Source organism: Mytilus trossulus, chromosome 5 (assembly GCF_036588685.1).
Source record: "Mytilus trossulus isolate FHL-02 chromosome 5, PNRI_Mtr1.1.1.hap1, whole genome shotgun sequence".
In the NCBI taxonomy this organism is placed as follows: domain Eukaryota; kingdom Metazoa; phylum Mollusca; class Bivalvia; order Mytilida; family Mytilidae; genus Mytilus; species Mytilus trossulus.
The window spans coordinates 42,419,951-42,435,469 of record NC_086377.1 but is presented as its reverse complement, the minus strand read 5'-3'; the positions used below and the strand labels follow the sequence as shown (position 1 = coordinate 42,435,469).

The following is a 15,519-nucleotide window of genomic DNA, read 5'->3' as shown; positions in this document are numbered from 1 at the left end:
TTAATAGTAAAATGTTCTTTAAAATGTTGAATACGTATATCAACTATCTTCCTTACTGAATTAAAAAAAGAGTCCAAAGATTTTTGTCAGCTTTTTCCCGTTTTATCCATTTCATACAGTAAGTAAGGAGTGAGTCGTGGATGATATTACGACACTCATTCCAATTAATAATTGACGGGGGACGATATTTAGGTCCTTTACTGAGAAATGATTTTAACTCTCGGTCTTGAACGATGTTAAGATCTCCTGTTATAACATGGGAAATGGGTCCATAAATATATTCGGAATTACTGCAATTACATGAAGTAGGTGTATTTTCACTGATATTAACATCTTTACACAATTGAATATAATTAAACACAAATTTCCGGGTAGATTTCTTGTAAATATAACAAATAAGAGGTAGCTCAGTATTGTCAAAATATCCAGGAATTTGTTCTTTAACAGAATGGTCGTTAAATATACCGGCAATATTTACAAAATCAAAGCCTTTGTTGACATACTTAATTTTAATAAAATGTTTTTTATGATCTTCAGGGCGATCAATTTTGGGAAATAATTTAGAATAACAATATGCCATAATAATTTGAACAATTTCATACTTAGGACTGCTATATGAAATTGTGTTGCAATCCTCCAAAATTTTATTTAACTTATTAACCGGTAACGAACAGAGTTTTGTTAACAGATAATGTCTGCCGTTGTTTTTTGAAATAGAAATAAGGTCCGAAATATTGGTATGATTGGCCCGAAATTTTCTTTGATTGCGATTTGTTCTACAACCGTGAGAACGGTTTTTACGAACAGTTTTAGAAACAATATCCAAAATGTTAACGGAATTGGTTCTAGATATATTACCAATTCCCATGATATTATCATTTAGACCGAGAGGGTAAACTGTCTGTAATTTTTTAATCCAATTTAATTCAATTATTTTCCGTGATCGTACAAACTTTGAATGCGATTCACCAGGCTGCTTAATTACTACTTCTAAAGGTTGAACTGCTAAATATTTAAAAGGATGATTGTGCTTCTTAAGGTGTTGGTAAATGATACTTTTGAATTTATTAGGTCTTTTAAAACGATACAGATGTTCTTGAGTGCGTTTTGATAAATATCTTCCAGTTTCGTACTGAATACCACATCCCGGTTTGTTTCATGTGAGTAAATAAATAATACTGTTTGTTTTTCAAGTAATATCAGTTTCAAAATTTAAAGAAAATGTGCGACCATTAAACGTGGACCTTACCGTATTGTTGGTGGAAAGACGGGGACATGTAAGTCATTTTTTGGCATGACACTTATCGATAGAAGGGTAACCACGATTTTTATTGTTAAAAATGTTAGCGATGGTAGTATTTTTAGATAACCGATTTTGAAAATTGAGACGTGTAGATACCTGTATATTCACTTTTACTACCAACTGATAGATTAAACAATCTTTACCATTCAGTCATTGTCAGTGATAACAAGCACTTTTTTACATTTTAATATTATGATGTATTTAAATGAGTAGTTATTGTTGCAAACTTCATTAGAAATTTGAATTGAGATCAGTTTTGAAATAAGGGAAAGGGAGATGTGAAAAAAAAATTGGGGGGTAAATTTTTTTCATTTCAGATTTCATAAATAAAAAGAAAATTTCTTCAAACATTTTTTTGAGAGGATTAATATTCAACAGCATAGTGAATTGCTCAAAGGCAAAATTGTTTTTTAAAGTTCATTAGACCACATTCATTCTGTATCAGAAACCTATGCTGTGTCAACTATTTAATCACAATCCAAATTTAGAGCTGAATCCAGCTTGAATGTTGTGTCCATACTTGCCTCAACCGTTCAGGGTTCAACCTCTGCGGTCGTATAAAGCTTCGACCTGCGGAGCATCTGGTTTTCAATTGATCTATTGAAAGGTAGATACACCTTAGGAATATTTAAACACATTAAACATGTGTATAATCTATACAAAATCTACCAATTTGCACATCTCATAGATTGAAACAAGAATGTGTCCTCAGTACACGAATGCCCCACTCGCACTATAATTTTCTATGTTCAGTGGACCGTGAAATTCGGGTGAAATCTCTAATCTGGCATTAAAATTAGTAAGATCATATCATAAGGAACATTTGTACCAAGTTTGAAGTCTATTGGACTTCAACTTCTTCAAAAACTACTTTGACCAAAAACTTTAACATGAAGCGGTACAGACGGACGGACGGACGAACGGACGAACAGACGAAAGGACGCACAGACCAGAAAACATAATGCCCTTCTACTATCGTAGGTTGGGCATAAAAAGGAACTCATTGACGATTACTTGTTATTATATATATAAAAAGCAAGATACAAATAACAGTTTTGCTTATTATTTGAATATTTCAATACAATTCAGACCCCCTCCATTTACCTTAATTAATATGCATCTTTTTTCCGCATACTTAATTATTGTGTGCCCATATACTTCGCTATCGGAATGCTCTCATCTTTTTAGAAAAGTATGAATTACTGAAATAAATATAAAGATCAGTATTTAAAAAGGTGTTTACCAAGTACACCAAGCCTATCAGTAAGAGAACAAAAAAAGACTCAAATGAGTTTCCAACTCATAAGTCGAAGATGACTCTTACATGTCTTATGTAGACAAAACGCGCGTCTGTCGTACTAGGTTATAAAACTGGTACCTTTGATAACTATAAACTGTCAAAAATCATTTTAAAGACGTAAAACGACAAAAAGACCAATAACAATTGTCAAAACACAACACAAAACTATTGTCTTGTATTGTATTATGGTGACGACAATTATAAGATATCAATTGTCATAGTTGAGGAAAAAAATCATAAATGGTGACAAATCCAGAATTGGTAAATTCCCAAAACGCTAAAGTTAAAAAATCGAAACTTTATACCAATCTGCATTGTTTGAACAATTATTTGGAATATCTCTCTAAAAAATCACAGCAAAAATGTGAATCTCACATTTCCCCTGACAGCATTCACGAAGAGGAGAATAAAAAAAAAAATACATCCTTTTTTTCTTCATTGGTAAAAAAAAGACGCTAACAATACTTCAACTGTATTTTGCATACATTTTCTTTTCAAAAATCTTTTTAAAGATTGATATACAGCTGGGTCGTAGAGGTATTCGATTGAACATCTTTAAAATTGAGAATAGAAATTGGGAATATGTCAAAGAGACATCAACCCGACCATAGAACAGACAACAGACGAAGGCCACTAATAGGTATTAAATGCACAGAGAAACTCCCGTACCTGAAAGCGTCCTTTAGCTGGCCACTTTCACAAAAATGTATTAGAGATCAGTGATGATGGACGTCATACTAAACTCCGAAATATACACAAGAAACTAAAATTAAAAATTATACATGACTAACAAAGGCCAGAGGCACCTGACTTGGACTTGCGTAAACATGCGGCGGAGTTAAGCATGGTTTTTGGAAAACTAAACCCTCCTCCTATACCTCTAGCCAATGTAGAAAAATCTGTGTACTATTCTCAAAATTTTCTATGACAAAAAGAGAGGGACTTCAAAAATATTGTATTTAACCTTTGTTGTCAAATGTACTTTTCTGTATAATACTATTGCTTATTACACAGCTTCGCCAATTGGAATTAGCTTTTTTATATCAATATTTTTTTCAGATTTAAAGAAGAATTTACTTATCAAATGCAATAATTATATTGTTAATTGCGACGTCGACAGACGACTTCATACTAAAATTATTCATTCAGGTAGGTGTCATTTCGTATACTAATGAATAACAAATATAAATTTCACAACTAGTGTGTTATGATATTTCTCCACTCGAGACAGTTAAAAAAATAAAAATAATTAAAATTAAAAAAGTGAAGGAATATCGTAATACACAAGTTAAATTGGCGGAATCTGTTTCTCACATGAATTTTATTCTTCCTTTTCAAACATTAAGGAAAGTTGTGTACTTTTGATGTGACGCCATCAGGTATAGTCGCCTTTTTTCATTACGTCACAATAAGAAAATTCAGAAGAAAACAAGAAAATTTAACGTCACAATTAAATTTCAACCAATCATTTAAGTTGCCGAGAACAGATTTTTCGTTAGTGAGGAGAAATATTTTTCTCACACCGGTGATGAAATATGGAAAAGCACAAAAATCTGAGAAATTGAAATTCCCGTTTTCGCTGACGGTGGAGGTGGACGTTTCGTCCCCGAAGGTATCACCAGCCCAGTAGTCAACACTTTGGTGTTGACATGAATATCAAGAATGTGGTCATTTTTTATAAATTTCTTGTTTACCAAACTTTAAATTTTTCGAAAAACTAAGGATTTTATTATTCCAGGCAAAGATTACCTTAGCCGTATTTGGCACAACTTTTTGGAATTGTGGATCCTCAATGCTATTCAACTTTGTACTTGTTTGGCTTTATAAATAATTTGATGTGAGCGGCACTGATGAGTCATTTGTAGACGAAACACGCGTCTGGTGTTCTAAATTAGAATCCTGGTACATTTGATAACTATATAGGCTGGATTTTTTAAATGTGTTTTAAGTATTTGGCATTTAGTTTATTTTCATTTATGTTGATTGAGTTTATTATAATTTTAAGCTAATAATCTTTCAAAACGACTATAATTGGATTGAAGCGATAAACCACAGTTCATCATTACGTATTATTTTTAGAAGTTTTGAATATAGATTTAAACAAAAGAAGCATGAAATTATCTAGTTGAATAAAGTTGTTAAATACATGTATGGAAACAACTTTAAGCAATTGTTAAAGTTCAATGATAAGAAAATATTGATATAAAAAGACCATTAAACAGAAAGGGATGTTAAAATCCACGAAGGATCGGAAATAATCAACCAAATGCACTTTTAATTTTCTGAAATTGAAAGTTATGGTATTGCGCTTGACGTTTTCTTTAAAATGATTGTAGACCCCTGATCCTAAGTGGAAGTGAGTAATAAGTCATAAATTTTAGTACATGTACATTTACCAAGCTTACACGGCATATTTATTCATAGTTCATGTTCACCTGGCTTAATCTTTCATTCAATATTAGTAAATAGTATACGTATACACTTTATTTTACATCTGTGTACCATTATATGGACAAGTGTTTATCAGAATAAATATATATGTATTTAAATCATATTGCTAATTCAATAGACATTTTCTAATACCAGTTCAATTTTATAGTATTGGATTATTATTTCAGATTTTCTATTGAAAAAAGATATCCGCTGGAAAGATTTAAAAGATTTTGAAAAACTTATATACACATCGTTTCATGTTGACAGAAAAACGCTGTCATCAACATTTTGGATTTTAAATTTTTTGCCTGTGATTCAAAATCAAGACTCAAATTTATGTCGTTTTCTACTGACAATTGTTGATAAGATAGGAAATGATAAATGGAAAACATGCTTTCATCATTTGCTAGCAGGTTTATCTATTTCAATGAGAATTAAAGACAAAGATACTTCAAAAGTAATAGCTTGGTTCATAACAAAGAAATGTTTCCATAGTCTCAAAAGGCCAATTCAAGAAAACATTATTGATATATGGCCTGGATTTTTGTGCACTTGCCAAAGACAAAAAGAGGTATTTTGTATTGATGAAAACGAAACAAAATATGTAGAAATAACTATCAACATTAACGCTTTAAGCCCAGATTTACCACACAATTTTTGGAACATTGATATCACATACATAACAAATACCACAGTCAACAATGCTGAGCATAGTCAAATACTTGAACATTTACAAAGTTCCAGTGGTAAAATTCACATTCCAGATAAAAAATCAATAGGAGGTGCTGATGCAAAGCAGCTTTTCAATGAACACAGTAATTTATCTTTGATTCACAAGTCTCCATTTAAATCAACTGGATATCGAAAACAGAAACAGAAAGTTTTTGCACAATCTTGTTTTCAACTTTACTGCAAGAGAAAGGGAATAATACCTATAGGCGAAAATCATTTTCCAATCACGTTGCATGGGTTACAAACAGATGTTGTGGAAGGAAGTCCTAATTACCTATCAAACTTGAAGGTTGGTAATCAGATAGGAACAGATGAATTTAAAAGGGGAACACTTGGAGGTTTTGTTCAAGTGCGAGGAGATAAAGCCTTTCTGACATGTCTTCACGTATTTTTGAGCGCCAATGAACTTGCATCGGAAAATCTTTCACTGGACGACGAAAAAACAGTACCAGTGAAACTTTATAGGGAGAATGGCAATTCACATATATGCGGTAAAATCAGAGAAATAGCATTCGAAGTCGACAACGAGAAGGAAACTAGTATTGACGCAGCTTTGGTTGAAATACCCGCAGACCGTATTGATAATTTTGATTATGTTGATATAGGGAGCGAGAAATTATCTTTTAGAGATATTGGTAAGTATTTTAGAATTGAAAGACCAATATCATACACTATATAAAATTAAAATTGAGAATGGAAATGGTGAACGTGTAAAAAAGACAAAAACTCGAACATAGAACAGATACATGTAACAGCAGAAGGTTACCAACAGGTCTTCAATGCAGCGAGAAATTCCCACCCACGGAGGCGTCCTACAGCTGGCTTCAAAACAAATATATATACTAGCTCAATGATACTGAACGCCATTCTAAACTCCAAATTGTACACAAGAAACTAAAATAAAAAAATAATACAAGACACTTTATAGGGATAATGGCAAGTATTAATACAAAGAACAGAATCCATGAAAAAAAAAATCTTTAGTAGCAATATTCCCTGAAATAGCCATTAATACCTCGGCTAGTTTCCTGAAATAGAACATGTAGAAAAGCAATGTATTTGTCTTTTGTGTCTTTGAACAAAATACTACGTTGCTCGCCTTACAATTGGTAATCATAATGGTTGTTTTTTTAACTTTTATATTATAATATAGGTTCAATATAAACAATTCAGAATATTTTTTTTATGGTTTGTACGTCATTTGTTAAATTATTATTGTGAATTGTGGTTGATATATGGTAATGTTTCTCCATCAACGATATGTGTTGGGAGACTAAATGTCATGTGTTAAAAGCAGCGTACCAGCCGTTCGTAAATGAATCAATATACATGCAATAGTATGCCGTCATAAACATTGCACACCTACATGAGGATCAAATACACTACTAATAAAAACTAAAGTCAGTGATAATTTTGTGTTGTGTAAACAAACAATTTCGAATGGTCGGAATCTAAATAAATTGAGAATGGAAACGGTGAAGGTGTCAAAGATACAACAACCTGACAAAAGAGAAAATGACAACCAATGAGCCTTAACACATCGAGAAAATCAAGCACTCTGAGGCAGGCTTCAGCTGGACCCTAAATTAAAATGTGTTCTTGTTCGTAGAAAATGGACGTACCACTAAACTAAAAACATATAAACGAACCGAAATTAATACCAGACAATACTTACAATGAATTAGGACAACGCAAAAATGTGTCACCTCTCAACCCTCCCCTTTACCTCTAGTCAAATATAAAACAAACAAACGCACACCAAACGAGACAGTAAAACAAACTTAGTTTAAAAGAATTCCGAGTTTGAATAGGCAACAGAAAAAGTTACCTAAACTAACAAATATAACATAAAAAAACATAAGAGTACTAGCATTCTTAACAAAAGCAGCTTCGAACCTCCTTTAAACTGATTGAAAGATTATGTTCTTATCTTTCATCAAAACCAAGCACAATCCCAACCGTCAGAAGTTTATTATCCTACAATCCTAAAATATACAAGACGAACATAACCCTTATCATACCAACAACTGGTTATAGAATGTATTTGTTATTTTCCGATACAAAGTCACTATGAGTGAATTAAAATTAATTCCAAGAAATGCCGTCTTCAACGACCCAACAACAGTAACCTAACTATATCCTTGTTGAATAAGAGAACGTTACCATCTAAAAAAAATACGGAAAATGGCACAGGGATACCATACGCTATAATATCAGGTTCAATCCACTATTTTCTACATTTGAAAATGCCTGTACAAAGTCAGGAATACGACAGTTCTTGTCCATTCGTTTTTGATGCGTTTTGTTATTTGATTTTGCCATGTGATTATGGGCTTTCCGAATTGAGTTTCCTCGTAGATTAGTATTTTTGTGATTTTTTAGCTTTTCTTTTCGACCAGCAGTAAAACATTTTGCAAGTTTATGCGGTAAAGGCTTTGCTCATTGTTGGAGGTGGTCGTACGGTGACGTATGGATGTCATTTTCTGTGCTACGTCCTGTGCACTTTGCGAAATGTTACACCCGCGAAAATTAACCGCTGTGTGATATTTTGTTTAGGATTGCAAGTTGGAACAAAATAACAACTTTTTGCATGTAGAGATGATATAGCATCCTTTGAAAGTGTGAAACAATCTGTCTGCACATAGTCCATATAATTTTGAAGGCATTTTAAGATGAATGTCCGAATAGATTTTATCCACTCAGGTAAAGTGTCCAGTTGAGGTTCATCTGATTCATGTGAATCGCACGACCTTTTCTTTTGTAACATATTTGTTGGTTTTATAGTGCGAAGACTATAACACTTTGTTGACAACCCCTTTTTCCCTTTTATGCTTTTTTGTTTTGTTTACATATAATTGGCAGTATAATTGATTTTTTTTTCGATTGTTATACGATTGAGAGGTTTACTTAGCTATAAAACCATGTTTAATCCACCATTTTCTACATAAGAAAATGGCTGATCCAAGTAAAACATATGACATTTGTTTTCTATTTGTTTGTTGCTTTGAGTTTTTGATTTTGCCTTTTGATGAGGGACTTTTCCATTTGAATTTCTTTGAAGTTATTTTTGTGATTTTACTTTTTACCCATATTCTAACATCATTAAACAGAGGTCTCAAATGCATCCGCGCGCAAAATAACTTTTTTCATCCAGCTAAGTTCTGATGAATTCGATATTTCGTTTTTTTAGGCTAAAATAATTTAATTCATACCTAATTAATCATAGATTTTTTCTGTCGATTATTTTTTGCGAAAAAAAGTGATAATATTAATAGCACCAAATCTTATAAGCAAATTCTACAGTACCTACAGTAGCTACGTTTTCTGTCCTCTTTGTGAATACTTTTCACTAGTTAAACGATAAAAGGACAAACATGTATTTTTTGGCTATTTATGGTATTTCTTTATTCAATCGTTCTGTAAACTAGTCAGATCTTTAACAAATTATTATTGTGATAACTATTCCTAAATTCGTAATTGATTAAGGTTTGTTTTGTTTAGAGTACAAGTGTTATGTCGCGTGCAGACGAAATTCAATTCTGGCATACTTAAAGAACTAGTCGTTTTACATACAATGGTATGATGTCACCACTGATTCATTTGCAACGAAATTCGTAGCTTGGTTTGTTTTCAATGGAGGTGAAAAGTCAAATTACAATGTTCTAATAATATATTTCATTCATACAGGGATGAAGTCAGAGTACTTAAATAATAGCTGTGTTGACTACAGGCCATTATGCTTTTCCAAACCACAACCAATTTTACAGACAGTCTGTGTTGGCGCAGTGTCGGGATTTCGGAATACCACAGAGCCATTGGTTTATGAAAATACGGACAAATCTATTGATCTGGAATCAATTGAAGAAACTTATAGCAAGGCCATTCTCGACGAAATTAAAACAAATGTTAAAGTTGTTATACAATCTATTCAACAAATTCCTATAGCAGTTTCCCTGGACGATTATACCATCAAAATGAACATTGAACAGAACTGTGACTCTAATATATCATCTGAAATTAAAGACATCGTCATTGCTGTTATAAAAAATATGTATTCAACAATGCAATGTACCAACGATGTTGATATAGACAGATTAATTCATGAACATGTATTTTGTAAAACACAGAGTAATTTTTCGGCAATAATAGGAGATGTTCACATGCAACATGCATTTCTCAAGAAGACTGGTAAAAACATGGCTATAAAGAGAACATCACGCCGAGTTTACAATCAGATTTACATATCAAATATACCATTTCAGCCTGGTGATTCAGGAACATGTATATATGTACTTAGTCCGGTTCAGGGTTGTATAGGAATGGCAATTGCTGATCATCCACTAGGGGGTTGCATAGCAACTCCTATAATGGACATTCTCAAACATTTCAAAATAAGAATCAAGTGAAAAATGATAGAATTTTCATTATTTGACAAAAAGGCAAACTGATGTGCTAAATCTTAGAAGGGTGGTTAGGTTACAATTTGCATCTCCCATCAATCATTTTGTGATAAAAAAAATGTTTACCATACTTTTCCCCCTAACTATTAGAATAACAACCATATCGAAAATCGCTCAATATACAAGTAGTTTTCAGACCATGAATCTCCAATATAGACTTCCGTTAAATATTCGTTGTTATTTGCATATAATTCCGTTATCTGACATATAAATGCTCCATTTCCCAAAAACATGGCCAAGGAGAATCTGTAGTCGTTTCCAGGCAAACTTTCTTGTTTCCTAAACATTTTAAATCTTAAACAGATATCGTTTGAATTCGCAATGATGTGAAAAGTATTGTAATTTTTTTATTTTCAAAAGACTTCATAATTGAAAGTGCGTTAGTCACTTCTGAAGTCTACCGCATTACAATATTAGGTGCAATACCACCATTGTTTTCCCCTATTAGTCTTTGTTAAATTTGCACTTTTCAAAAAATAGTGCAGAATTTAACTTTGTTTCAAATAAAGAAATAATTGGCATGATTAAAGTTTTATCCTGTCCAGTTTTATAGAAAAAGTTTCACATAACATTTCATTGCATATAAGAAAATAACCATCATCGGAAGTTAACCAATCAAATTTCTCCCCTTATTCTATGTGTGTACAAGGTTAAGTCACCATGTAACCTCAAGATAACAAAATTTTCTATAGAAATCACAAATAAAAAATAATGGTGTTTTGAAATACCCAAGACATATGTTTATGACACATAAATAGTTTTACTGCAATAAAATGTAGGATAAATTACCTACAACGGTCAAATTCAAGGGAATATTTTTTTAGACCTACTTTCGTATGCAACCGGATGTGACGTACCATGATTTTGGTGGTATTACACCTAAAGAAGACATTTTTGTTCAATAAACTGAATGTTACTTTTTCCCTTTGTAATACTGGTTATTTCAAGCATTTCTGTCAAGTTTTGTCATAATCAGTTCAATAGTTTTAGAAAATCTAGTATAATGAAAGACGACATCTACAGCGATTTGAGCAAAATTTCTTCGACAAATCCAAACCAAGCCGCATCAAGATAGAATAGAGTGTGGACCAATAAATGATCAAATATCTATCTTATCTGCCTACAAACAGTTGAAAATGATACACATGATGATTTTTGGAAGATAAATACCACTAATGAACCTCTTTGTCTTCTTTATACGGTCTCTTATGGTCAATTCATACCTCTCATTACCTCAAAATGTCAAATTTTCAGGCCAATAAATAAAAATATTGGGGTATCTTTCACTCATTTATGGTAGAAATGTTATAAAAAATGAGTAATTGAAGCATCTAAGCAGAATGAACAATCCATATAAAAGTTTACTGTCTGCAAGGAGGTTTCAATAAGTCCTTACGTAAAAATTAAATTTACGACGCGTTCCAAAGAGGGACCTAAAACCTTCTCTTTTAGTGAATAACTTGTCGTTATAACATTTAGAAATAATTTCATCTACTTATAACTATATATTTATTTAAGTATTACCTAGGAAAATGTTATATCATAGCAAAATATAAGAAATAAGGAGAAAAGGCCCATCCTCTCAAAAAAATTAAATATATGCATTTAGTATGGCTTGTTATGTCAACTGAATATTCATTGTACAGTCCTATTTCAAGACAACTTTCTCATAAAATGAGTTTAGGAGACTCAATCCACTCAGAATATTTCATTTTTTTGTATTGTTTCACTTAATTAGCAAGAAATATTAATAAAACATGATATTACTCACAAGGCCATAGGTGCAAGTACAGCTTCCCATATTAGGTTTAATACCACAATTGATTTTCCCTTATTAGTCTTTGTTGAAGCACTTTTCAAAAAATTGTGCAGAATTTATCTTTTTTTTCAAATAAAGAAATAATTGGCATGATTAAAGTTTTATCCTGTCCAGTTCTATAGAAAAAGTTTCACATAACATTTCATTGCATATAAGAAAACAACCATCATTGGAAGTTAACCAATCAAATTTCTCCCCTTATTCTATGTGTGTACACGATTTAGTCACCATGTAACCTCAAGATAACAAAATTTTCTATAGATATCACAAATAAAAAATAATGGTGTTTTGAAATACCCAAGACATTTGTTTATGACACAGAATTTTTTTTACTGCAATACAATGTAGGATAAATTACCTACACCGGTCAAATTCAAGGGAATATTTTTTTAGACCTACTTTCGTATGCAACCGGATGTGATGTACCATGATTTGGTGGTATTACTCCTACACTTAAAATTTTCTCTCTTTCATCAACAATGATAATGTCATTTATACTTTAAGCTATGTCTTACTAATAAGTTATTCAGTATTCTAACTACTTATCACGTGACCTTTGCAAATGATACAAATTTTGGTTAAGGTAACAAGAGTAGAGTTAATTTCTCAAAAACGTAATGCGTTTTATAGCAAATTTCATTGATGCCTTTTAAACATTATGTGAAAGACAAACAAATAAATCTGAGATAGTCAGATGCTAAAAAAGTATCAAAGCAAATGGTAAACACAAATGAACACTAGTTTTCTATAAGATTTAATAATTCTTAACGAAAGGAGTTTAACAATACATTGCAATAGTTGTGATTTTGTTCGTAAAAATATTCTCTTGCTTCAATTGTATGTTATATATATCTGCCATTGTATACACGTATGTTATTGTTTATCATTTTACATTTGTATTCAAATAATAACTATGACTTGAAGTAATATCATGAACATACCCTTTGTACATACATTTTAGATTTTATAGACTTGTAGACAGAAATCACATAGAAACAACATAATATGTTTCTCTATGTGTTCATGGAGAGTCAGTTGTTATACTATTGCTAGTCATTTAGATTCACGTATATCATTGAAGATTATGAACATTATTTTTTGACATGCAATTTTCTGAAATAATTTTAGGATCAAATAAAACTATAACTTATTAAACTTGCAATAGGACAGCATGTTATATAAATTGGATCACGAGTGTATAGATACAAAATGTACGATTCCAGTTATCACAGTTTTAATGATTTATTAACAATTATACTTTTTACTGTTTAAAATTTAAAAAAAGAATTTCTTCAATATCTTAAAATTTTGTTAAATAAAGACGGCAAATATGAAACATTCCATAATCTGGTTGCAGCCAACATTAATATATCTACTTGAACTAGAATTCGTCATCATGTTATCTTAGTTTTATGCAGTTGTATATATATCATTTGCTAAAATATTATAATACATGTTGTGCACTGGCAAATACTAACCTTATCACTGATATGCTATAAAGGTGTCATACCACCAATTAAAAGTCTCTATCTGTTCAACCAAATTTTGCAATTTTCACAGCTTTCTAAATATTTTACCTTAAGTTTAACTTCATAGAAACAAAGTATATCCTGAATTGTACAGGTGTCACCTTTCTGCATGCCAATTTTCAATATACATTCTAAATCATATAAGAAAGAAAAGAGCTTCCGAAAGGAGGTACCACTAAAAATAACCCCTGGTTTTCTGAAAATCTTAAATTAGTATACCATGGAGTGTATTAATCCTCAATTTTAAATGCAAACTCCTAGACAGATAAAATTTGGCTCAAAATGGTCTTGATATATTTCTCTTTCATCGAAAGTTTCATTTCTGCAAATGTATTGGTTAGTTTAGGTGAACAATGACATCAAATGCACAATTTTTTTGGTCCAAGTCGGCCTACTTTCACATACGTTCTAAATTTGAGGGAGTAATTGGTGGTATGACACATATATACTAACGTTTACGAGGCCGGGAAAAGGTACCGGTACTTTATGTATCTTTAACACATGTATAATTCAAATAAAATGATATAACACTGAAATATAGGATTCTAATATGATAGTAAAAAAAGACTACAAGTATGAACCAACACAACTGTTACTGTATACTTTTGTGATATCTGGACCAAACGTGGTTTGTCTTGATGAAAAAAGATAGAGAAACTATCCACCGTAGCCTACTGATTTAGAGCTAATAATTTATAGGTCAATCTAGGTCTCTTACAATAAGTCATGCATACTGCACAGTAAACTATTTAAATTCACAGTACGACAAAATGTGAAACAATTCGTAGGTGAAAGAGCGGTAAGCCCTTCATTAATAGAAATTGGTTGTCACAAGATTATAAAATAACATGTAAAATCAGTTGGATTGCTTAATCTGAAGGGATAAATTTGATATGTCTGTCCTTTCCGAGGAGTCCGAATTACTTTTGGCGATATGGCTTGTCTTTTTAACTGTTCAGTATTTTGGTAGTTTCTGTTAACCGTGATGATGTAGCACAAATGAATGTATAGTTTCATGTTTATTTCGGCAATTTTTGTGTATGTGTTATTAAATGCGCACATCAAGCATGTATACTTAATCTTGTTTATACGCAGCTGTTAGAGTTGTAATTATCAAACAAATACCAAATGATTTTAATGAAAATACAAATATAATAGCGTTCGAAGTGATTATATTTGACGATCTTTACCACTAACGATCAAAATAAAAATAAATAAATTTGGAGAGCAAATTATATATAAGACTGTAGTAGAACGACCAGACACTCTATATCAACCTCAACCATTAGCAACGAGCAAGATGAAACAGGATAGAACAGCAGATCCAACATTGCAAGAAAATGTCTTTCTTCTTTGCAATACATATCATACGTAGACAGCAACACGAAAATAAAAGATAATGAGGATCAGCCAAAAATAAAAAGATCCACTTTGCCAAAAGAAAATGAAAAAAAAACCCAAACATTTTCAACTAAAAATATATTATATATCTGTAATGTTGCAGTTTCAAAATACTATTCTATCTGGTTTGGTGTCTGTTTAAGATACAAGAGCACTCTATTTTTTCATGAATTGCATTCTCATTAATACGTTCGTTAATATTTATTATAAACTTTTAGAAAAAAAAACCTATTTGTGATGATTAAAGAGAAATAGTTTTTTTAAAATAAACATAAGGAAAAAAATGAAAGACGAAAGACAAAACAAGCACTGGCGTGGCTGTTGTTCAAATACAAACAGATTCAGACTTATGATGGTGCTGATGTCCAACGCCAATTATTTAAAAAACAAAACTTAAAATATTAAAAAATAATTACTCTGTCAACTTATAATACTTCTTTATCATGAGAATCAAAATTCCCTATTGTTTATAGCATTTCATTTACTTATTCGATCATTGGATCCCTCATGCCTAGAATAATATAAATTAAAACAAACAGTAT

General features: G+C 31.4%; 1 protein-coding gene across 1 annotated transcript in view; it reads left to right on the top strand.

The window, feature by feature from the left end:
- LOC134717962 (uncharacterized) overlaps window positions 1–10,968 on the top strand; it is an 81,914-nt gene extending 70,946 nt beyond the window's left edge. Inside the window, exons 12-14 of the mRNA XM_063580463.1 lie at window positions 3,663–3,752; window positions 5,222–6,403; window positions 9,456–10,968. Of these exons, the coding sequence (XP_063436533.1) occupies window positions 3,663–3,752; window positions 5,222–6,403; window positions 9,456–10,174 (1,991 nt within the window). The 3' untranslated portion in view covers window positions 10,175–10,968. The remainder of the gene's footprint in view (window positions 1–3,662; window positions 3,753–5,221; window positions 6,404–9,455) is intronic.
- Window positions 10,969–15,519: the final 4,551 nt, after the last annotated feature.